The sequence below is a fragment of the Danio aesculapii genome, chromosome 2 (genome assembly GCF_903798145.1).
Source record: "Danio aesculapii chromosome 2, fDanAes4.1, whole genome shotgun sequence".
Taxonomy (NCBI): Eukaryota; Metazoa; Chordata; class Actinopteri; order Cypriniformes; family Danionidae; genus Danio; species Danio aesculapii.
In genome coordinates, this window is record NC_079436.1 from 24,965,851 (window position 1) to 24,990,822 (window position 24,972).

General features: G+C 36.8%; 2 protein-coding genes across 3 annotated transcripts; one reads left to right on the plus strand and one right to left on the minus strand.

Annotated features, from left to right (window-relative positions):
- Positions 1 to 4,256: 4,256 nt before the first annotated feature.
- On the plus strand, positions 4,257 to 8,156 carry msl2a (MSL complex subunit 2a). Its single transcript, XM_056475940.1, is given in 8 exon segments — positions 4,257 to 5,162; positions 5,165 to 5,194; positions 6,068 to 6,742; positions 6,745 to 6,797; positions 6,799 to 7,254; positions 7,256 to 7,282; positions 7,284 to 7,320; positions 7,323 to 8,156. Coding segments are annotated over 8 exon segments (1,608 nt in total). The 5' UTR covers positions 4,257 to 5,053; the 3' UTR covers positions 7,544 to 8,156.
- A 2,866-nt stretch (positions 8,157 to 11,022) lies between these two features.
- nceh1a (neutral cholesterol ester hydrolase 1a) lies at positions 11,023 to 23,573 on the minus strand. Of its 2 annotated transcripts, none has more exons than XM_056475961.1 (6): positions 23,476 to 23,573; positions 19,831 to 20,005; positions 19,060 to 19,285; positions 14,379 to 14,448; positions 14,123 to 14,294; positions 11,023 to 11,924 (listed from the first exon to the last, which is right to left on the minus strand). In XM_056475961.1, exons 2-6 carry the CDS (start codon positions 19,969 to 19,971, stop codon positions 11,307 to 11,309), a joined length of 1,227 nt encoding a protein of 408 aa, XP_056331936.1. In that variant the 5' UTR covers positions 19,972 to 20,005; positions 23,476 to 23,573; the 3' UTR covers positions 11,023 to 11,306. The 2 variants fall into 2 exon arrangements, with proteins under 2 accessions (XP_056331936.1, XP_056331928.1); XM_056475953.1 differs by lacking the exon at positions 23,476 to 23,573 and adding an exon at positions 22,652 to 22,680.
- Between the last annotated feature and the right edge of the window lie 1,399 nt (positions 23,574 to 24,972).

Sequence of the window (24,972 nt, forward strand, 5' to 3'; positions counted from 1 at the left end):
TAGCTTACGTTTCCACCCACCTATTTTAATGCTCATTTTGGATATGCACATAAAAAAATTGATGGAAACGTCATGATGCACATAACTTTTGAAAACACTTATAAAAAACATATGCGCATAACTGAGTAGGATAAACTTTTATGGGTTAAGAAAAGATGTGCATAAACTGCGATGGAAACACTTTTACTGAGGAAATTCCAGTAAGCGCATCAAAAATAGTTTGTTATAAGAGATCATATGATGATGAAAATGTGTGTGAATGAACAAACCAGCAGGCTGAGCACACTGTAAAACATCTCAATTGTTGTTTTGGTCATTCTAAAATGCTTTAACCGTTTCAGTATTAATGTTGTTAAATTATTAATTACCTCCAGAGCGTCTGCAGCATGTCAAGAGCATCTGTTCTCCGCATCTCATGGCTTCAGATGCCCCCACACGTTCATTATGTGTAAACATTGTCTTCTGAGGTGCAAGTACATTTATTAAATAAAGATAAGATTGACGCAGCTTCTTATACCACGGTAAATTCTGTTTTTACTGTTGATTTTTGGCGCCATTTAATCAGGAAGTGATGATTTTGTTTTTTGATTCATTGGATTCATTGGATGGAATCGCTGCTTTATTCGCACATCTTTTATGTGATATTTTCAGGTTTGCACATAGTTTTGATTAATATTGTTGGATGGAAACATAGCTATTGCCTACATTTCAGTCTCTCAAAGAACAAAGTCATGTACGAGAATGGCTTGTCCTTTTTTAATTAATTATTATTTTAAATTCACAGACCTTCGACATATACTGTGACTAGATTAATGGCATTATTACTCGTTCTAAAAACTATTTTTTAGTTCTGCTTACATTCTAAATGTCATATCAACCTCTACCACTTGATCAATAAAAAGGCAAACACACAAATGCACTTTTAATCTATTAAAACTGATCAACGTGTGTAAAAGTGGGAACCTTAAATTAAACATTTCCACTGAACATTAAGTTAAGGTTATCTGCATTCTTGTCTTGTCAAATTTGTTGAAGAAACTATGCAGTAGCCTATTTTATGTAATTTAATGCAATTACACCTGAAATAGCTTGCGGCCAATTCCACACTTTTTCAAGTAAAAATTTAATAAAGTCAAATATTACATTACTTATTTTATTATACCTGAATATTTAAATACTTTAAATGTTAAATTTATGCATTAACTTGAGCAGCTATGTTTTCCCACGCTAACTGTCTCTGTTTCACTAATGCTGTGGTGTTGCTTTTATAAATATATCTTCAAATTTGCTATCCCTTTGCATGAGCACATCAAGCTCAGCTGGAGAAAGAAATGCTGATCTCTTTTTTTATGGTGACTCTTATTATCTGCACTCCATTGATAATGCCTTTTTGTGTTTGCGGTGTGTACACTTAACTCTGAGTTGGTCTACTCGAAGTTGATTCACCTAACTCAGATTGGCTGTTCTGAAACCGAAAACTCTGAGTTTTTAATGTCTCGGTTAAATAAAATCAGAGTTCAAGTTTAAACTCCAAGTTGGTTGAACCTCCTTAATGAAACAGGCCCCTGGTAGGTCAAACGTGCTAAGGAGCAGGCTCAAGTTAAAAATATATATATATTAACAAAAATTATGCAATCTGCACTCCGCAGATCAATTTGTTGATATGAACTTTTTAGATCGCTTTAGTACAATTTGTGTATACAGTTAGAGCGGATTTATCCGCGCGATCCGCGTCTGGTGTGAACACAGCTGTGAACACAGCTCACGCGCATCTAAAAAAACATACAGATCAGCCAGATTTTTACTTGAACCGAGAAAGAGGGACTTTAAATGTGCATATTGCTTTGTGTTGGTGTTTTACTGAAGATGACGTTGGTATGCTCTTGGCAGTATTTGTCAAATAAATATTTCAGAAGTTTGCATAAGTGCTGCACTTTTTTGTCAAATTTATTTTCATTAATTTGTGTCCTGATAAGTAATAAATAGAACTGTGGGCATCATTAGGTTTATTTAATATTCTAATTAAATGAATAACAATGTTGTATGTGACTCTTAATAACCAAACAAAATCATTATAAAAAAATATATAATCTACAGTATCTGTGCAGTGCAGAAATGGAATGGAGTGTGGTATTAAAGTATTTACCCTGTGTTTACAAATATTACAAAAATAACGCCAAGAAGACTGCATTTTAACTCAATATTATTAGATTATGAAATTATTTGTAAGTCATTAATTAAAATGTAGAACAGATTTCAAAACCACCCAGTAGGTGGCAGCAGAGCACTGTCCTAATTCATTAAAATGGAGAAACTGAACAAAATTTTAATGGATCAGTAAATAATAAATGATGAAACTGATTACATTTATAGACAACATACCAGGTAATATAAGAAGATTTAATAAAGAATTTTACTCGTGCTGGAACATTTACATATAACAGATAATATGGATTTATATTCATAGCAGCATCAAAGTAAAAATAAATCCATTATATGATGAAATAATCTGATTTAATAGGAGAAAAGGTTACAAACATATACTTCCCTTGATAAATAATAGCTTTTTCCTGCTCTAAATAAATGAATAATTTTAAACTCAAAGCAGTACAGTATTAAAAGAGAAACATGCCCAATCAAAGGTAACCCTGATCTAAAAATTAAACAACTAAAAGCATTTCCTTTTTATTGATTTATTTTATTTTTTCAGACTCCACATTTATTTGTTTGTTGTAAATATGCAACCTCCAGCCATAAAAACTACACATTTGATTGATGCAGTTTCATTTTGAAGCAAAATTAATAAACTATTAAAATATCAAAACTAAAAACTAAAAACTTTTTGGGATCCTATTTATATAATTGTTGTAATATATTTAATAATAATATAATAATTTTTAGCAAGAGAAATACAATTATGAAATTGAAACTGTTTCTTTATCGATTAAATTAATAATTTATTGATTTACATAATTAACATGTAAAACACTCAGCAAGAATGCCCACTTTTTTGTATTTTTGTGTTTATTAACAATAAAAACTATATTTAAGAAGTTGTAAATGCATTTGCTGTTTACTGAAACCACTTAATGGGCATCGACGCTATTACATTTCCACTAACCAATGAAATTACAGGTGGGCGTGGGTGAATGTGCAGATGCTGCCCCGGCCCGATCTGCAGGCTGCAGACAGGGGCTTCTCCAATGCGCCGCATATACTGCATAACCTTTTTTTGCGCCCCCTGGATGTTTCCCAGTACTGGGTTGCAGCAGGTAGAGCATCCGCTGTGTCAAACATATGCTGGATAAGATGGCAGTTCATTCCACTGTGGCGACCCCTGATTAATAAAGAGACTAAACCGAAGGAAAATGAATGAAATGAACAAAATGAAATAATTCTGTTTGCTTTCTTATTTTCAGACAATGACATTTTATTTAAATATTGACCAAATTCTTGAAAAAAACACAAGAAAATATTGCTTGGCATTAGTAAATTTGACTTAGTGGATATTTGACGCTACTCAAAACTTCGATATAGTATCCAAGAGCTCTATTTTCGATGTAGGAATAATGTTTTTTCCTTCCCCATACCTCCCAAAGCTAAAGAAGAACATTTTAAAATATTCTGTGATATTGAAATATTGATATTGATATTATACTGTTGACATTGAAACGGCTGTACATTGATTTTTTTTGAATGTTTATATAGCAGAAGCTTTTGGTCTGATTCATTCGAGTGGTTAAAGGTTTCTCGTAAGAAAAATTCTCCCAATTTTCTAAAAATGAGATCTTCTGTGATTTATTAGGCAAAGATGTTAATATTCAATTTGTATTAAACAATATTCTAATTTTGAAGAATTTTTATATTCATAATTGCAAGTGTCTTAAAACAAAACCACTGTTTTTAGTTTTTGCTAAAATTAAAATGTGAAAGAAGACTTTAGTTTATTGAAAAAAAATTAATTAATAGAAGACCTGGTAGTGTAAATGTTTTTTTCTTCTTTCTTTCATTTAGTTGTGTTTGTGTGTTTATTCTATGGTTTAAGTGTATTTATTTGTATTATTATTATTTTATTGGCAGATTATTATTTGTGCTCTGTTCTGTAAATGTAGATGAAAGTTGTTGATCGAATTTTGCCTTATTGTAAAAGCTTCGGTATAGTGTGGTTTATACAGCCACACACTAGAGGGCAACGTCACCGGAGGTCGCGCCTAATTCCGGGCGCTCTTTTACTCTTGTTTGGTATTGTTCCTTTCAGGATGCAAAAGTTAACGGAGGAATAATAAGCAACGAAGCTGGCTTTTAGCGCAGACGAATTATTATGAATATTTCGAAGCGTGGTGAATTCTGTTGAACGCTTTATAAACATTTCACTCAAACGGAAGACAGTCGCGCTCGCCAAGGAGAGAGAGAACCGCTCTTATTCAACAACACCAGGAAAAGTGCACACAATAATAGCAAGCTAGCGAAGTAGCAGGCAAGCGGACTGTGGGGTTCATTCAGCACAGCTTTCAGAAACAACCTCGGTCGAGTATTTCAAGGATTATACTTCGTGTGCATGGGACTCAGTTTCTGTTTTGACACATTGTTGTTTTGGACTGATTTTAAGCTGAGGCTTGCTTCACCGAAAATGCGGCTCGAGGCCTGCTGGGCTTCTCGCTAAAATGCTGTTTATCATCAAGTCCTGCATTTCTGTGTGTTTTGTCAAGGAAGCGTATCGTTCTTCACATTGAGATTAACTGGATCTGACTCTCATGGAAGCCAAACTATAGTGATTCTCGTCGTCTCGAGCAGCTTATTTTCCTCCCGGACTGGCCATCTCTGCAAGATCTACTCAACATCCAGCAAATCTCTGACATGTTAACAAGCAGACGACTCAAAGCCGCTCATCTGCTTGCGAGTCATGTCAAATTACACCCTCTGTTGAAGCGTTGGGTCAAGCCTGGTTGATTGTGTCCTCACAGCTCCTATTTACTGGGGGTCTGGCCGAGAGTAGATCTCAGTAGCTGATCGGCCCTCTCCTTTTGTCCTGCCAGTGACTGAAGCCGCTAAGATGAACCCGGTAAACGCCACCGCGCTGTACGTGTCGGCCTGTCGCTCTCTTGTGCAGTGCGACCCGAAGGACCCGGAGACGTACGGGGCGCTGTTTACGTCCCTTCCTTTCTTAGAGACTCCCTGTCCTGCCTAGTCTGTGGTGAGTGAAACTGTGGCTCTACTTTGTATTGAATATAGTCAATGACGTTGCAAAGAGTGCTACAATCGTGATTTCATTAGTCTCCGTTTCATTTCCGTTGTAGGGAAATTTATTTTGCAATAAATAATCGATAAACTATAAAAACCAGAACTGCTACGAGCTCTGAGACTGTTATTCAATTGAAAAAATTAACCCTCACAGTTATGTTTATTAACTAATTTCGTGCAGAAAAACGACATTACCCATAATGCTGTACAGAAAATTCCACCAATCAGAGCCACAATAGCCAATAACACCGTAAGCCCCTCCTACTCTGTTGAAGCACCTCGGTGATGTATTTGACTAAAAACCAATCGGCCTTCAGGGATAGCTAACTACAGCAATTGTGCCCGCCCACTATTTTAATGTTTGTTGTTGTTTTTTGGAAAGAACCGTTAACCAAAACAACCAGCTAGAGGGTGAATCACAACGAACTATTAATGAGGGGTAGTATTACTATCCCAAGAATATGTTGAATTCTATTATCAAATTAAAATGTGGTGCAGAGTGAGGTTTATTTATTTATTCTTGTTTCTGTTCTGATATGTGGAAATTTCATTAGATAAAAGTTAAGGTTGTGGCTCATTAGGCAAACATTAATTTACAATTACACCGCATGGTTGCTTCGGCGTAAACACTTGATTAAGCGCTCACGGCTCTCAGTCAGCCTGTCTTTAATGCTTTATATTAATGTCATTCAAAGTCAATTCCCCTATGGGTAAAATGAATAAGATTTTCTCTTAGGCACTGTTGAACCCAATAGACCTTAATGTGATGTAATGTTATTTTGGCATGATTTATTGCTTTAAATAAATTTGTTTTCTTTCTGTATAGGGAATTTGCTTCAGGATCCACTTGCTCCCAAAAATTCCTCCTGCCAGCACTATGTATGCAAGGGTTGTAAAGGCAAGAAAATGTCATTGAAGCCATCCTGCAGCTGGTGTAAAGACTATGAGCAGTTTGAGGAGAACAAACAGCTCCAGATTCTGATCGACTGCTACAGGAATCTCTGCGAATGTGTCTCAGTGTGGGTCACGACAGAGCAGAGCGTCTTGGGAGTCAAAGGGTACCCTGAAGTGAAGAAGATGCTGGAGGAGGTGCTGGGGGTGGATCTGGAACAAGAAGAACTCAGTCCTGTTAACGACACTTTGGAGGATCCCCATCTAAAAACTGACCCAGAGTCCTCACAAAGCTCTGCTGATGTCAATCTGACTGACTCAGACAAACCCTCTGATCAGACCTCATCTGATCCAGAGTCCCCTAAACCTATCTGTGCTGATGAACCATTAAGCTCAAGCTCAGAACTTCACATGGGTAGCGTCAGCGCTGACGTTGTAAAGTGCAGCATTAGTCCAGAGAACAGCCCTGAGTCTGTGCACCTCAGTGAGGAGAGCACAGATATCCTGGAGGACCTCAAATTTGACATTGTAAACAAGGAGATGTCATTTGAACAGACTAAATTAACAGCAGAGCTGTGTCAGCATTCATTGCAGTCCCAAACTAGTGGTGCCCTGCACCAGGACACCCACCGCAACCTCAGACAGGCCTGACGTGCCTCGCCGCAAGCCCACAGAAAAGTGCGCCTGAGCCGAAAGCGCTCTCGCTCTGAGAGCGACAGCGAGATGCTTCAACCTCTGCCCATCACCAGCCTCATCCAAGGGCCATCGGTAGCTGCCACAGCTCCGCCGAAAACAGCATTTGAACCCAAAGCACCCTCACCACCACCGGTCATGGTCACCAATGGAGGTGTTTTAAAGATTAACAAGACTGTCCTGGATTCAACAAAAAATATCCAGATAAACTCAGACATGATTAATAAGAAAGTTCAGGCGAAGTCAAAAGTGAGCGTTCCGAAAGCAAAGAGCAAGTCGAAGGAGAGGGTGCTCTCGCCTAGCTTGTTACCGGGACAGCCTCCTAAAGTAGTATACAAAAAGACTCAAGAGAAAAAAGGCTGCAAGTGTGGACGAGCCACTCAGAATCCAAGTGTTCTTACCTGCAGGGGTCAGCGGTGTCCCTGCTACTACCAATCGTAAGGCCTGTTTGGACTGCAATCTGCAGGGGCTGCCAGAACTCGTACATGGCCAACGGGAGAAGAAGCTTGAGGCTTTCGCAGTGCCCGAAAAAGCCCTGGAACAGACCAGGCTCACTCTCGGCATCAACCTCACCAGTATTTCGGTCAGAAACACTGGCACGAATGCTGCAGGAGTTCTCAGCCTTTCCGCAGGCTCACCGATGGCCTCTTTTCTGGCATCCAGCGCAGACGAGGACCAGAGTTTTGAAGATGCTCTCAAGATGCATTTTGACTGTTGATGGCTGTCCTGCTACTGATCTCCCTATCAGCCGTGGTTGATTCACAGATTATGTCGAGCAGAATGTTTGCCAAAACTCTTGACTGTAGATTTCATGTTGAATTTACACCATCACAAATGTACACACTGCTGTAATGGAAAGTTACTGTGAAGCTGGAATTGTGTGTGTGTTTTGTTTGTTTTTTTGGAAGGAACTGTATGCTTCTATACAATTCATAATGAACTAATGATCTGATAAGCGTCTGATATCTCTCTTTACATGTTATATGACCCAAACCTTAAAATGAGTTTCACAGGTATTTGTGTGATCACTTTCTGGCCAACAAGATTGACTCATAACCCAAATGTTAATTAATTTAATTTGTTTACATTTCTGTGGTGACAATGTTTTAAAAAATGTGTATGAATATATTGCTTCGAAGCATTTGTGGAAGGTAAAATTCACAGCTATCTGTATTGTCAGGTGAAAACACAATTTACTAATGGTGGAAAATGTAGCACTTAGTCCCAATAGTGTTGATGGGTTTAGAGGCCCATAATGATCTTATAGGACTGAGGTGTCCTGTCAGGGATACAGTTTTTTTTTTGTTCTTATTTTTTCTGAATGGAAAATAGTGCTGTGTGCATTTTATTTGTTTCTGTTCGAGCTTTGTTTTTTGAAAGACGTTTGTCATTGATTTTGTAAAGATGACGAAGCACAAATGTCACCACAGCTATGTTCTCCAACATTTGAGAGTTGCCGATGCATTTTTATCCTCCCAGTTGTTCATTATTAGTCTCGCCAGCACAATATCTCTACAGATTTCGAAACAAGTGAATGTAAGAGTGTTCAGTGTGTTTGCCTGAGAATGTATTCATGGCAGTGAAGTTTTTAAAGCCAATATGAGAATCAAAACGGTAGGTCGATAACCATCTTTTAACCCCCCCACCCCCAAACAGCATCATATTTGTTTTGATGCAAACTGTTAACGAGTATTTCAAGATGTTATGTTCTTAAATGTTTGCCTGAGCACCTTTTAGCACCCACTGATGCCTCCTTGACTCTGATTATTTGTTTGTCTTGCAGTTGTGTTGTGATTCCTGTTCTAGGCGACCAAAACTAGAAACGTGTTGAGAAAGGTCAGTGAACAGTCTATATTGTTACACTGCTCCATTTCATGTCTTATAATGAAGCAGGGTAGGCAGTGCTTCATCTGGTATCCTTAAATATGCTTGAAAACACTATCAGTAGGGCTTTGACCAAATATTGAAAACCTTCTTAGTGAGTCTTGGATCTTAGTGGATATTGTGTTGTATTTTCAGACTTATAGTTTGGTAGTGTTGTTGTTTTTTCCCCTCCCTTTTGCTTTTCAATGGTCATTACTGAACTGAGATTTTAGTTTCTTGATTTATTGTTTATTTCTTTTGAATTACTGGAGAACCTCTTATTGCTGGTTTATTCACTGCCACATTGAAAATGAGAACTGCAGAAAGCTACAAAAATAAATTATAGTTTTTATTTCTTGTTTTTCAAAACAGCGTGTTGTGTTCTTATTGTATGTGTGATTGATCATACATTTCAGTCTTAGTCGACCGTATTTTGCAGTCATTTCTGTTAGAGGCCAACACAGTATTGACTAATAATGAAGTTCTAGGTATCTGCTTCACACGATGAAACTACAAACGGGAGGGATTTTTAGATGGGTGTGATTTTTGCCAAGAATCGCATCAGATCCTGGATTAACATCTGTGCTGATCCTGGAGCGTAATTTTTGTTCACAAATGTAACACATCTAATCCCTACCCCTAAACCCACCCTAACTAAATTACAGATTAAAAATTGGATAAAAAATCACGTAGAAGTAATTTAAGCTTACTGTAAGCCTAAATTGAACATAAACTGTAAACCTATCCCTTAATTTTGATTGCCTGATTGGAATGTTGTTCAAGCATCAACATAGATGTTGATCCAAAAACATGCCCTACTTGGTGAAATCACATCAACCAGGGATTTGCACAGTGAGTATAGGTTGGATTAGGCCTAGAAGGGTTACATTATGGCTCTGAGAAGTGTTTTCATAAATATAGCGCCAATTTCGCGATGCTGTTCATTGATAATACCTTTTTCATTACAGCGAGGAGAGTTTAGGATAAGGGTAGGTGCAGTGACGTTAATAAATCACAATAGGTTGTTTTTGCATAAGCATAGGTAATACTACTATTATAATAAAATCAATAATAAAATAGAAAAAAAATAAATAAACGATCCTTTCCCTCATATTGAATTGTTTTCTTGTTGGTCAAACCGACTGCATTAACTTCAGCATGAATTGTTGCAAATCAACATATTCTTATCATCGTAAATGCCACATAGTGCGGCATTGATTAGGCATTGATTAGGCATTGATTTGTGGCTCGTTTTAATGTGCATGATGCTGAGGTGATTTGCGTTGACTATTTATGACAAAGTGGGCGTGTAAAGGGCGGGTGTACTTTCCTCTCAGGTTCCGCTTTGTTTTATAAAGCAATATGTGCGTAAAGATGTACGTACACGCAGTTTTATAAATCTCAGTTTTTGTTTTTCAGCGTTCTAGCATCGTTCACTTTAATAATGTTTCTTCGCAAATTGAACGAAACTCTTGAGAACCAACGTTATTTATTTACGGAAACGTGAGGAGGGATGTTCCTCAGGAAATTTATCATTATTGCAAACTTTTACCAAATGTTGCCTCCCACATCATCGTCCTGTCCACAGATGAGGTAATTAAAATTACACGAAAATCAGTTTGATTATAAATTTAGGCCAGGGTGTCCAAACACAATGGCAATAAAATATTTTTATAAGCGCCTCTGTAAGAAAGTGAAAATAAACTAGCAATGTTGTTTAGGATATTCACTTACCTTATTTAAACAGCACAATACAACAACAGTTTGCTGACCATTGCGCTGTGTACACAAATGAATACAATATCACAAAAGATCTAAGGAATAAAAACAATATACAGTAGATGTAACTTGAAACATTTTAAGGAAAAAAACAAGCTCAAATTGTTCGAGTATTAGAGGGCCTTTCTAAAGGGGGACGTTCGGTTTCCTCACTGAACAAGGGTTCTGTGGAGATTATCCTAATAGAAAGAGGAGACCATTCAACATTTGGTGCCAACAATGGCAAAAGCCCACTCTCCCTTTCTCTTTAACTTGTTTTGGGAACCTTAAAAAATCTGACTTGATTGACCTTAAGCATATAGCAGAAATGTCAACAGTCACAAGTGCAGGTAAATAAGAAGGTGCTAGACCATTCAAAACTAAATACAAATTTGTTGCATTGTTTATTCGGTAGAAAAGCTATGAACTATTTGCAAAACAAATTTGACAATATTTTATTTTTATTACTGAAGCATCAATAAGTTCCTGCTTAATTTACAGTGTCTTGCCATAGACATGATAAATTCATCATCAAGTCTGGAGTGAAAGTGTTACAAAGGTTATAAATCCTGGTTATAAATGACTTGATTTGTTAACGTGGGTAGTGATAGTGATGACAAGCACAAAGCAATTAGCCATCATTTGAATTTTCCCACACTTTTTACAGAATTCCTCTCATTTGGTTTTTAGTACATTAGTTAAAAAAACAGAAATGTGTTAGTCAGAATTTGGAAACCATAATACAGTTTCTTTTAATACAGTAAAACATCAAATATTGAATGTCATGTTGCAAAAGAATTCATCACAATGTGTAAATCCCTAGTACGCACATTTTAAAGTATACATCTCTTCCTATAGGTCTACAAATGTTTCTCAAGCCAAGCGATATAATTCTGCACTGCATTCACTCCCACAGAGAAGTAGCAGGGCCAGAAAGCAAAGCTCACACAGCCATGAAATCCATCTTGATAATGGTCATTAGTGACCGAGACGCCTGCCAGCTCCAACCTGCGGGCGTACATCATCCCATCATCCCTCAAAACATCATGCTCACCAGTCATAATATAAGCACGTGGCACCATACGCAAAACCTCATCCTCCGCAAGTAACGGAGAGGCTCTGGAATCCAGTAAACCTGGAACATCCTTTAAGATATTGGGAGATCCAGTCACTGGAAAAACAGGTTTAAATTGTTTTCTTATTTCTTTTGGGAGAAGATTGGTCCAGTCCAGCTTTGCATGGTTCTGGGACAACAGATTTTGGTCTTGGGCTGTGTGGTTGTTCATCATAATGGAGTGTGCAAGTTCAGGGTCAGCGCCCAAGTACTCTAACCAGAAACGAGCCATTAGTCTGCGATATAGGATTGGGACATTATGGTTCTGCTGATAGGAAGCTGTGTTGAAGTCAAGCGCCTGAAGGACTGGGTAAATCAACACCTGCAGTTTGAATTTCGCTGAGGTACTGTTTTCTGTTCCAATCTAATGGCAGAGAACAAAAAAGTTAATCACAGCAACAGCATGCTACAAAAATCTTAAATTAAGATTAAGAGATACCAAGGCAGTTATGAGATTAAAAGCTGTAATGGTAAAGTACTGAGTCTTAATTAAGAGAAAACAAAGTCAAAATCATGATAAAAGTTCAAAATTGTAATTGTGACAAAATCATTGAATTAAAAGATACAAAAAAAATCATCCATGACTAAAAAGAATAATTCAATATTGGACTGGACATATTGTCAATTATGAGATAAATGTCAAAATTATTTAAAAATCTAAATTATGAGATACTGTCATAAGTAGATTGTAAGATACATTATCAGCTATGAGATACTTATCAAAATTATTTAAAAATCAAGATTATGGGAAACTCGTAATGTTACAAAACTAGATTGTGAGATACACTATCAATTATGAGATAAATGTCAGTATGATTTAAAAATCAAGATTATGAGATATTGTTATAGATCAGCGGTATCAAAACCTGGGCTAGTTTTCTGGAGAGTTTAGCTCCAACCCTAATAAAACACACCTAAACCATCTAATCAAGCTCTTAAGCTGCGGTCACACTGGACTTTTCTCCCCATAGATTTCCATTCATACGCACGCAAATGCGGCAGACTGGAAACGAAAGCCCGTGCGACGTTTCACAATTTGCTGCTTTGCAAAGTTCTAGCTTGGTGAACTCTGACCTGCGAAATCGCATAACTTGACTGTGTGAGACCAATCGAAGACCAAAACATTACCTCTCTGGACACAAATGTAAAATATGGACCAATCGCTCCCCTTTTAAAATATCTAATCATCTTGTTTAATCCCATCCCTTTCGCAGCGCCATATTACAGAATTTCGCAAGCTCTCACTCTAGTGTGACCACAGCTTTACTAGGTACACTAGAAATTTCCTGGCAGATGTGTTGAAGCAAGTTGGAGCTAAACTCAACAGGACACCGGCCCTCCAGAACAGAGTTTGGACACCCCTGTCATAGATTGTGAAATACATTGTCAATTATGAGATTAATGTCTAAACGGTTTAAAGATCTAAATTATGAGATGCTGTCATACGTAGATCGAAAGATACATTGTTAATTAGGAGATATCAAATTATTTATTAATCCTGATTATAAGATACTGTCATAATGTGATAAAAGGTAGATTGTGAGGTAGATTGTCAGTTATGAGATAAATATCAGTAGGATTTAGAAATCAAGATTATGAGATACTGTCATAGATTAAGAGATTCACTGTCAATTCTGAGATAAATGTCAAAATGATTTAAAAATCAAGATTATGAGACATTGTCATAGATTGTGAGATACACTGTCAATTCTGAGATAAATATGAAAGTGATTAAAAAAATCAGGATTATGAGAAAACGTCATAATGTGACAAAGTAGATTGTGAGATACATTGTCAATTATGAGATAAATATAAAGTGATTTAAAAAATCAAGATTATGAGATACTGTCATAATAAGAATGATCAAAATGTGACAAAAATAGATTGTCAGATATATATTGTAAACTCAAAGATAAATATCAAAAGGATTTGTGAGATACAGTCATAGATTGTGAGATACACTGTCAATTATGAGATTAATATCGAAGTGGTTTAAAAAAATCAAGATTATGAGAAAATGTCAATGTGACAAAAAGTAGATTGTAAGACACATTGTCAATTATGAGATAAATATAAAGTGATTTTAAAATTCAAGATTATGAGATACTGTCATAATGTTACAAAAGTATATTGTAAAATACAGTCAATTATGAGATAAATATCAAAGTGGTTAAAAAAAAATCAAGATTATGAGATACTGTCATAATAAGAACTATCATAATGTGACAAAAATAGATTGTCAGATATATTGTCAACAGTGGTTAATAATTTTTTATTTTTTTACAATGCAACACTATCTAATGACTTTGAATGATGTAAAAGTGTACAAATTGACCACAGTTAATATACTTACACTTAGTATTTTTTTTAAAGCTTAAATCCTCATTCATTGTGTTTGCATAAAAGGCACAAACAGAAAACTTCCCCAAAACTTTAAGATAAATAACCTAATATTAATTTTAGGACTAACCATTCGTGTAATAGACAGTTTGACTTTAAAAGACCTGTGATGAAATGACATTACATGCTAAGAACGATTGAGGAAGGAAAGCGGAAGTGTACCCTCTGAGCCACTGCAGCGGCCAGGTTTCCTCCAGCACTGTCTCCGCACACCGCCACTCGCTCGGGATCCACTGAATACTGCTCCAGCACCTCTGGCTTCAGGAGGTGTTTAGCCGCCTGCACACACTCCTCATACTGCACCGGGAAGTGCACATCAGGAGCCATCCGATAACTGCACAAAATGCACGATCAGTGTAATTTATCAAAACCAGAGATTAGGCTCCTCTTCATTTTTGAATGAGAGCATATACTCAACTCCACCGTCACTACTACTGCATTCAGATCAGCTGCCATCTGCCTGCAGAGACTGTCATATGACCCCAACTCTAATGGCAGAAAAAATGCAGTTAGATGAACTTTACTTATAATCCCCCGAATATAAAAAAGGACAGAAAGATCAAAAATAGTTAGTCAGCATGAAACAGAAGTGGCAACACTTCGCAACTAAATTGGTGGTAGTGTATGAGTGAGGGTGCGAATGTTAGAGTGTATGGGTGTTTCCCAGTACTGGGTTGCGGCTGGAAGAGAAAAATTGGTGGTAGTGTATGAGTGAGGGTGCGAATGTTAGAGTGTATGGGTGTTTCCCAGTACTGGGTTGCGGCTGGAAGAGCATTCCCTGCTTAAAACATATGCTGGATAAGTTGGCGGTTCATTCCGCTGTGGCGACCCCTGATAAACAAAGGGACTATGCTGAAGGAAATGAATGAATGAAAGTACACTTTAAACTTTAACATTATTAAAAGTACATGCTGAGTGACTAATATTTGTTGGTTTGCACTGAGTGACATTTAATGTTCAATTTCAAACTATATGTTTATTTTATTTTCAAGATCTGTGGTGACCTGTTCCTGCTTTCAGTGGTATGGCAATAAATGTCGAGTAAAATGGAATTCAAACTTACATTAGTAGCATTTAAAAGCTTCTGCGTCGAGTGATCGAGGTGACCCACGGCAAGTGCCTTGCACATTGCTGTGCATTTATACTTCTGTTTGCTGTTTGTGTTTCTCTGCAATAACACTTTCGAAACGTTAGCTCCCAGTAAGGTTTTTTATGTTCCTCTTGTGTCGAATTTCTTCACAGGTGTTTTGTTTTTTCTGAACACTACCTTAATGTACAAATAGCCAAAACTCACTCGTTCAGAGGCGGGAATCAGCAGATGTGGATGATAAGGTAAATGATAAGGTAAACACAAAACAAAAGTTTCCATCTGGAGCTTATTTCTGGAGCTCCATCGGCACACGGCTCTCAGCACCGCCCACACTCGCCATCGCTACCAAGCCAACCAATCACAGAGCTTGCGACTATGCACCGTTGCGACGTTGTAGGTTGCATTTTTTGAGAGGTGCGCATCAGCGTTGGCGTCTCAGCCATGGCGAAGGCTATGCGACAGCACAAAGGCTGCGTCGGACCATATGTGTGCTCTTGATGCATAAGTATAAATCAGCCTTAACGCTGAATAAAGCAACATAATCAGTACCTGAGGTAATTTTGTCATAGAATTGTATGCTGTTATTCAGCCACGAGAATAGAAACCTTTTCTAAAGTAGAAAATTTCAGGTGATGGTTAGGACATAACTTCTTTTAATGTGGAAAAGATTCCTTTCGTCGTGTGTAGTTAGGACATGGTGCCTTGATAGTCAGGCATCATCAATCTTGGTCTTGTCAATCTGGCAACATGTAATTGTGTGGAAGTGTTTTGAATTTGGAGTGCAATGCCTAGTTCAACCACTGGGTGTCAATCTTACTTGATGCATAAGCTTAAGACTATAGTTTGGACACCTTTCCAAATCGTTGAAAAATCAGGAGCTCCAATCATTTCCATGGCCACAGGTGTATAATATCAAGCAGTACGGTACTAAAATGTTGAAGCTACTGAAAGCTATTGGTTTACAGACAATCGTCACTTGTGCGTGCAACAAACCAGAGGAATGACAACAGAGGGAGTGCCCTTTTTTAAAAGTACACCCGGAACAATGTACAGCCTAGTGGGTAGTGTGTCAACAAATGGTTTCTTGGCTTGAGCTTTTTTGCCAATTCTTGTTCCCCTCTCCCTGCTCCCAATGTTTTTCTGTCTTCACTCTCCAGTGTCCTCTCAATTAAAGGCAAAAAACCCAGAACAAAAACAGTCACATGCAAAGAAGCAGGAACAGAATCTGCTGTATGTCCTACATGTTGTTTACAAGGCTGTTTGCATGTTATGCTTCTAAATGTGTGGAAAGTGTGAAGGCACCTCTTCCTCTGTACTTTCATGTCCTTGTCTACATCTGAAACTGTACAAGTCTACATTTGAACTTGATAGTACAAAAGACGCAATATATGAGCGGCCCATACAGCTTTCTTCTTCAAGCGAGAATAAGATCAATACAACTTTAGGCCATACTCCACATATACCATAAGGGTACTGTTGGCAGTAAAAACACATGTCTGATCAGAATGATTTGTACATTATTACACTGTACTGAACCATACTGGGGTGTGTTTCCCAAACAACCACGTAACTCGCGGCTGAACTATCATAGTACGATGCATCGTTTGGGAAAAGAAAGATGTAGTGAAAAGTGTTTCCCAAAACCCGTAGTTTCTCTGTCACAGATCCATCGTTTGAACCACGTTAGTTTTAACATAAAACACTCATAATGATGCTCTAAACGGGGTGGAGTAACAACTTCTTTTGAGAAGAACCCCATAATTTTTCTCGTGCAAATTATATTGTTTTACACGCACATGCATTAAAAAAAAATCCAATATTAGTTTTGGTAAAACATGCACTCGTTTTCCATATTAACTGAAATATATGTAAATGCCACAGATAGTGCCTATGTTTCCTTTACAAAGATTATTAAGAACATTACATATTCTATTCTAAAACATAAAATCACTTACAAAAGCTAACACATATTCTACCATCATATATAAATCATAAATAAATAATGAGGCTATTTACTAAGAAATGAAATTTAATATTTATTATTTATTAGGAAATGAAAAAATCCTACTTCAATAATAATAATAATAATAATATGAATGATAATGATTATATTATTATTATTATTATTATTGTTATTAAGTAAGATATTGTTTATTTATTTATTTGAAAAGTCTACTTTTACAATTTGACACATGCAAATCACTGCAGAAATGTTCTATCCATCAGGCCCATGTCATATATAGTACAGATACTTCGTAAATAACCTACTATAAATTAAAATAATTAACGTATACTATGTTTTTTATTTTCACAAGCTTTGGAGACGTAACATAAAATCCACTTTTAAATCATAGGCCACCTACAGCTTTCGTCATGAGCCATGGCTGTGTTCAAAATGACATCAATGTTTTCAAAGTGCACTGCGCAGGGAACGCAATTGTAAACATGAAGATCGCTAAAACGGAACTGTAAAATATTTTAAAAGCAAATTACATCTAAGAGAGGTGACTTTAATGTTTTTTTTTTAATTCCAAATTTAAATGTTAGAATGTTCTAAACGAATAGGGCATAGGGGGAATAACTGGGAATAGAACACAGCCAGGAACTATGTTTCTAACTACAGCTCCAGAGGTGTAGCTGCAAGCATACAAGTCTGCGACGCAGTTTGCGAATGTTCGTTGGAACGATGGATTTGGGAAACGCCAAATCAACTATGTTTGTAATGACGGAACTTGTGTCCTTGGTTGGTACAGTTGCTAAAGTTTCATCTCATCTCACAAAATGGCATCGCAAAATGTCTGACAACAACAGAGATGGATTAAATCTATTAAATTTTTTGTGGCAGTTTAACCACAGGAATCAGTTTGAGGACACCAACTGGAAAAAACAAGAATTGTTTAAATTAAATGTTTTTTGTTCTCTTTTCTCAATAACTCTTGGCTGATATAGGGTTCTCAGTTAATTAATTAAATTAGTTAGTAAATGAAAGAGACACAGCTCTGATTAAAGCACTGAAAGTGTTCTGAAAAAAATGTAATACAGTATATAATTTTGTCCAATTTGAATGTGTTGGAGTCTTGTGGTTTGCTACTGGTGGATCGCATGTGATTGACAGGTTGTCCCGCTTTCTCACGAGTGAACACATCATTAGGGAAGAGATGTTTTAAGTAGGAGACAAAAATTATTTCAATTAAAGAAGGGTGACGCGGTGGCACAGTGGGTAGCACGTTCGCCTCACAGCAAGAAGGTCGCTGGTTCGAGCCTTGGCTGGATTAGTTGGTGTTTCTGTGTGGAGTTTGACATGTTCTGCCTGTGTTCATGTGGGTTTCCTCCGGGTGCTCCGGTTTTGTAGTGTTATTAAAAACATGTGGAATTGGTGAATTGGGTAAGCTAAATTGTCGTAGTGTATATGTGTGAATGAGTGTGTATGGATGTTTCCCAGTGATGGGTTGCGGCTGGAAGGAACTGTGTTAAATGTGCTGGATAAGTTGGCGGTTCAGTCCGCTGTGGAGACCCCAGATTAATAAAGGGCCGAAAAGAAAATGAATGATTGAATAAATTAAAGAATATGAGAGCATGGTGGCTCAGTGGTCAGCACTGTCGCCCCACAGCAAGAAATTTGCCGGTACGAGTCCCGACAGGGCCAGTTGCTATTTCTGTGTGGTGTTTGTATGTTCTCCCCATGTTTGCTCCGGTTTCACCCACAATCCAAACACATTCGCTGTGTAGTGAATAGGATGAACTAAATTGGCTGTAGTGTATGAGTGTGTGTTTGAATGTGAGAGTGTATGGGTATTTAACTGGAAAGGCATCCGGTGCGTAAAAACATATGCTGGAATAGTTGGCGGTTCATTCCGCTGTGGCGACCCCTGATAAATAAGGAACTAAACTGAAGGAAAATTAATGAATATGAGAGCACATAAATAAATGCACAAGTAAATAATTAATAACAAACACTTCACTATTACATAATAAATATAGTGAATTTAATAGAAAAGCCTAGACTTACTTGGAGCACCCAAGGACCATCCACCTCCATGAATGAACATGACTGCTCTCCTCAGCTTTCCTTTATCTCCTGGAGGATGATACACACGCACGTGGACTCCGTCAAACAGCACATCTTCAGTCTGGATCTCCTGGTTTGTGATTGGCACCAAACTCTCAAAGCCAACTATAGCAGAGTTTATAACACGGACGCCATGGCTTAAACCCAGTGAGTGAGCGAAATCTCCCTACAAAACAACAAGATCAGAAATCACTGAGGTCACCCTTCCCCTCATTAGGATTTTGAAATCCAGTCTGCATGATATTTCGGTGCACAAACACAGAATAAATGGCAAGGCGTAGAAAATGAGAGAAAAGTTCATGACGGCAGTTAACGGAACATATTTCATCTTGGGCTCTTGGGTATTAGCTATTGTTGTGCCAAGTTGGGCAAAGTTCATCAGAACAGGCAAATCAAGGTCATTCCTCAACGTGTCTCTTCAAAAACAGGTGATTTTTTTTAAATAAAAGCACATCTAATAAGATTCATGCTGGTGCAAATAGGTAATTTGTTATTATTTTTTACTGTAAGCAAATATGAATGAGGAATAAGTTGCACTTTAATTACAAAACAAATGATACAATATTAGCTCATTCATATTGATTCTGGTAAACTCTAACATGTGATCTGCTAAAACTGTGTAGAAAATAATACAATAGATCTTGTTTTTAGGCCAATCAGAATCGTCCACCTCTCAGTTACCTGGTGGACTGTTTAAAATCTGCTACTTACCATCTTCACAACTCCCCTGAAAGTGGCATCCAGCACCATCAGTTTCCATGGCTCTGAGATTGTCCTGGGCAATGGGATGTAGACGTAATAGGCAAGAGCAACTGTTAATAACAGGGTAAAACCGCAAAGCAGCTTCATCATGAAGTGATGGCTCTCCTCCCTGGTCTCTCTGCAGCTGTCAGGGGTTAGACAATATGACATTGAGCAATTCTACAAAGATTTTTTTTTTTTAAAGTTACTGATACTTCCTGTGGATTGTCATATGGCATTCTGGGAAATGTAGTTTTCATTCTTTAAGATGATATTATTGCATGTTGTGTTTACAAATGCACTGATGTAAGGTCATAACATTAATGCTCAAGAATCTTCATATATTTTAATAATTTTATTAGACTTTGAGGGAAGACTGGAGACAAAATTGATGTTATTTTTATTTCATGCTTTGAGGCAATCAGTATTTTTACATCAGAAAACCTTTTGGGAATATTGTTTTATATTAAATGCTTGTTTTATAATGATGTTCATAATCAGTAACATTAACTGGTGATTAGTTTAATTATTGACCTCATCTGTCATGTCAGATGCCCGCCACTAGAGGACACTGCTGTTATGAGGAAAAAACAAACTGTGACCACTTACACGGGGTGATCAATATAGAGATTTAGTTTCTTATGTACAGTATGTATTATTTATTTTAAGTTTTGATATTAGAGGAATAAATTACATTTTTGAATCTATTAAAGTAGAAAAATTCCAGATAACTAAATAACCAGCTTCTGTATGGCTGGGCAAAATGGTTACCTTTAGAGTATAAAGAAATATAAAAAAAATATATTTATAAGTATTTTTTTATAGAACAAATTTATAAATGTATCACATCATATATCATTAAAAAAAAAGGAATCCGTTAAAGTTTTAAATTAAAAACTGTAGTCTATTGGTATTTGTTAGGCAAATGACAAACTGGCTAGCACATTTAATTTTACTCGGTGTGAATTTGAGGATTCGAATAAATTTTTTTTTTAAATAATAATAATAATAACGTAGAGCTTCCCGATTTTTATAGTCTCTCTTGTAAAATAATATATTTGAAAATTCATAGATAACAACAACAGCCTAAATGGTATTAAATTAGCTTTTATATGCATCAGAATGATCTTTTAAGTGTAGATGACTTCACTTATGTCAGATTCCGCTGGGTCTTAAAGCCATCTTTGATGAGTTATTGACACAATTTATGATGGCATAGCAGTCAAAATAGGACAAATGAGCTCACGTATGAGACAAATTCTGGACCTTTGTCAGTGGGGGGTGGGTCTTTCAACCCCCCCTGGCTACAGGCCTGTTATTTTAAACAAAAAAGTGTCTTCTTATCATATCACATACAGTTGAATTAACAGTCAGAATTATTAGCCCCCCTGAATTATTAGCCCCCTTGTTTATTCCCCCCCCCCCAATTTCTGTTTAACAGAGAGATATTTTCAACATATTTCTAAACATAATAGTTTTAATAACTCATTCTAATAACTGATTTACTTTATCTTTGCCAGTTGATGACAGTGAATAGATAATTTTCAAGACACTTCTATACAGCTTAAAGTGACATTTAAAGGTTTAACTAGGTTAATCAGGTTAACTAGGCAAGTAAGGGTAATTAGGCAAGTTATTGTATAACGACGGTTTGTTCTGTAGACAGTCGGGAAAAAAATATCTTAAAGGGGCTAATAATTTTGTCCTTAAAATGATGTTTAAATTATTTAAAACTGCTTTTATTCTAGCCGAAATAAATCAAATAAGACTTTATTCAGAAGAAAAAATATTATCAGACATACTGCGAAAATTTCCTTGCTCTGTTAAACATAATTAGGGAGATATTTAAAAAAGAAAACAAAAATCAAAAAATTCTGACTGGCTAATAATTCTGCTTCAACTGTATATCGCTTGGTTAATTCAATCTAATTCAACTGTTTTTGATCGTTTTCGTGAAACATTTTAGAAAACCTTTTTGACAAATATAAGAGCATTATGTTTAATTATTTAAATAACATCTGCCAGATATTTCCAAGTTTAAATGATGAAGATAAATGCCTTTAATGGGTCTGTTTCAAAAACATTATAAATCATGAAGAAATCATGAAACTTAAATATCTATTTATCATCCAACTGGAGATATCTAATCTGCAAATGTTCTTTCATTGATTTTCTTTTCAGCTTAGTCCCTTTATTAATCTCGGATAACCACACTTATCAGGCATGTTTTATGCAGCAGATGCCCTTCCAGCTGCAACCCAGTACTGAGAAATACCCACACACTCTCAGATGCACACTCATACACTACGGCCAATTTAGTTAATCCAATTCACCCTTAGTGCATGTCATTGGACTTGTGGGGGAAACCAGAGCACCCGGAGGAAACCCACATAAGCAAGGAGAATATGCAAACAATTGACCCAGCCGAGGCTCGAACCAGCGACCTTATTGCTGAGAGGTGACAGCACTATCCACTGTGTCACCACGCTGCCCTAAATGCTCTATGTTCCAGGTGTAAACACAGACATCAAATAGATGTGTCTGCAACTCACTATGGTAAATAAAAATTACTTCAATGTACAGCACAATATTGAAACGTAGACATAGTAGCAGTGTACTACTTTAAAAAGTGCTCTCGCAGACATATGTTGCATTTCATTATAGCTGATGAAATCGATTATGTCACAAAAATTACATATTCAGCCTCTGCCAGGCGAGTGAGGTCTGTGTTGAGTAGAAAAGCAGACAGGTTCTAATGGTAGGTTTGCCATTCACCATAATCTTTCCTCACCACAGTCCATGCATGCAGTATGTGTGCTGAGCTCCTCTGTAGCCATTGAGGAGTTTTGTTACTTCTGTGCAGTGATTACTGTAATTGGAAAAAGACTGTGGCTAGTTTAGCAAGGACTGCCAAGTCAGGACAAAAAGAGCAATGCGAGTCATAACTTTGTCTCTTTGGTCTTCATAACTGTTGTTTCTGCAGTATTTATCATTTCTGCCCTCTCATTATAAGACAGTTGAAGCTTGCTGAACTGTTTGCTTTTGTTGAACGACTTTGATCAGAGAATTGGAAATATCTGCTGAAAAGACATCAAGTGAACCAAAGAAGCCGTAATTTACCAAATTCAGTAAAACTAAAGAAAGTTCTCAGTGTAACTTTATGGGGTTGTTTATATTTCTCAGGGATAGCAAGCATGTGGCTAGCACTGAAAGTAGATAACGGTTAGCCTGTGGTTCAAGCATCAAAAATAAATCAGAGAGATATGAAACATTTCTAAATGAAACCATCTGTGGTGTGAAAAGAATTATAATGAGAGCTAGAAGAAGTTTGAGAAGTTCCATGACTGCAAGAGAAAATAAAAAGCAGAATGATGCTAAACGCATGCTAACTGGGTTTCAAACTTGCTGTCATAAACAAACACTGCTATCTGGCTTACTAGGAGACATCATGCCATTTCAGTGTGACCATTCTTAATTCAGACACCCTAAAGAATCATTAAAGAAAGGTCTGGTTTAAAACTCAAAGGATCTGCTGTTTTTACTTGTGTTGCCATGTTTGCATAAAGTGGAAATTTTCAATCCATCATCCTTGACAAAAAAAGACTTTGTGCTTACCTTTAACTTCTCAAACCTAAAATGTCACGAAAATCAAATTTCACCTGCATCTCCTGTTGTTTAAGGCTGTTTTGCCACTCATTTTAGATTTGAAATGTCATTCAATTGACGCTTCTTGCAAATAATGAAGGGAGTCACTTCTCTGAAGGTGTAAACATACCAGTCCTAACACAAGCTTGAATAACCAGCATGGGGTGGTCAGTCTGGTTTTTGAACTTGGAAACTGGTTTTACCATGGGGTCCTGCCAGCTTATATGGTACAAGGTCTAGCAGGCTGGTCTGGGAAAGACTACTGTTGTGCTAGTTAATTCTCATTAATAACATAGGCTATAAGATATCACACTGTGTGACATTATGCAGTTGTTATCTTAAGAATTGCTTTACCTGACCCAACCCTAAAACTGGTTATGGTGTGAGCTTTTTAGTCATATTGATTCCACTGCTTCCAAAAGTCTCGCTTCACATGAATAATAATCTAAAACCAAGAGGGAAAAAGTTATGTAAAATGAATAAGAACTTTCAGAGTCACAGTTAGGTGTTTTTTCTTTTATTCATGCTCATCTCACAACCTAAATTTACAAAAATAAAAAATATAAAAGGATAGTTTAAATAAAAATCATCATTACACAGCCCGTGTTGGATTAATTCTGTGTCTACAGCTTAATATCCTATGATTACTTACTTAATTATTTAAAAATGGGTTTATGTATGCAACCCTCACCAATAGATGATCATGTTTTATGTTGTGCATGAAGAGTACAATTGCAGAAAAAAGCAGTTTCAGTTTTTTTTTCAAATATATATATATATATAAACAAAGAGAAAACTGAAGTCTTTGCATTTGGAAATAGAGATGAGGTTCTCAAGGTGAATGCATATCTTGACTCAAGGGGTCAAACAACAAAAATCTTGGTGTGATTCTGGAGTCAGATCAGTTTCAGCAGTTATATCAAAGCAGTAACTAAATCAGCATACTATCATCTCAAAAACATTTCAAGATTTAGATGCTTTGTTTCCAGTGAGGATGTAGAGCAACTTGTTCATGCTTTTATCACCAGCAGGGTGGATTACTGTAATGTACTCCTCACTGACCTTCTTAAAAAGACAGTCAGACAGCTGCAGCTCATCCAAAACACTGCGGCTAGGATTCTGACCAGAACCAGAAAATCAGAGCATATCACACCTGTCCTCAGGTCTTTTAACTGGCTTTAAACCAGTTAAATTTAGTATACATTTAGTATTATTACTTGTCTATGCCATAGGACCTCAATACATTACAGATATACTTACTGATTACAAACCTAACAGATCACTCAGATCATTAGGATCAAGTAAATTAGAAATTCCAAGAGTTCAGTCAAAGCAGGGTGAATCCGCCATTAGCTTGCTGGAATCAGCTTCCAGAGATGATCAGACGGGCACATTCATGTTAAGAATTAAAAGACATCTGTTTAGTTGTGCCTTAGCTGTACTCTAAGAAGATTGAGTCCTGATGTT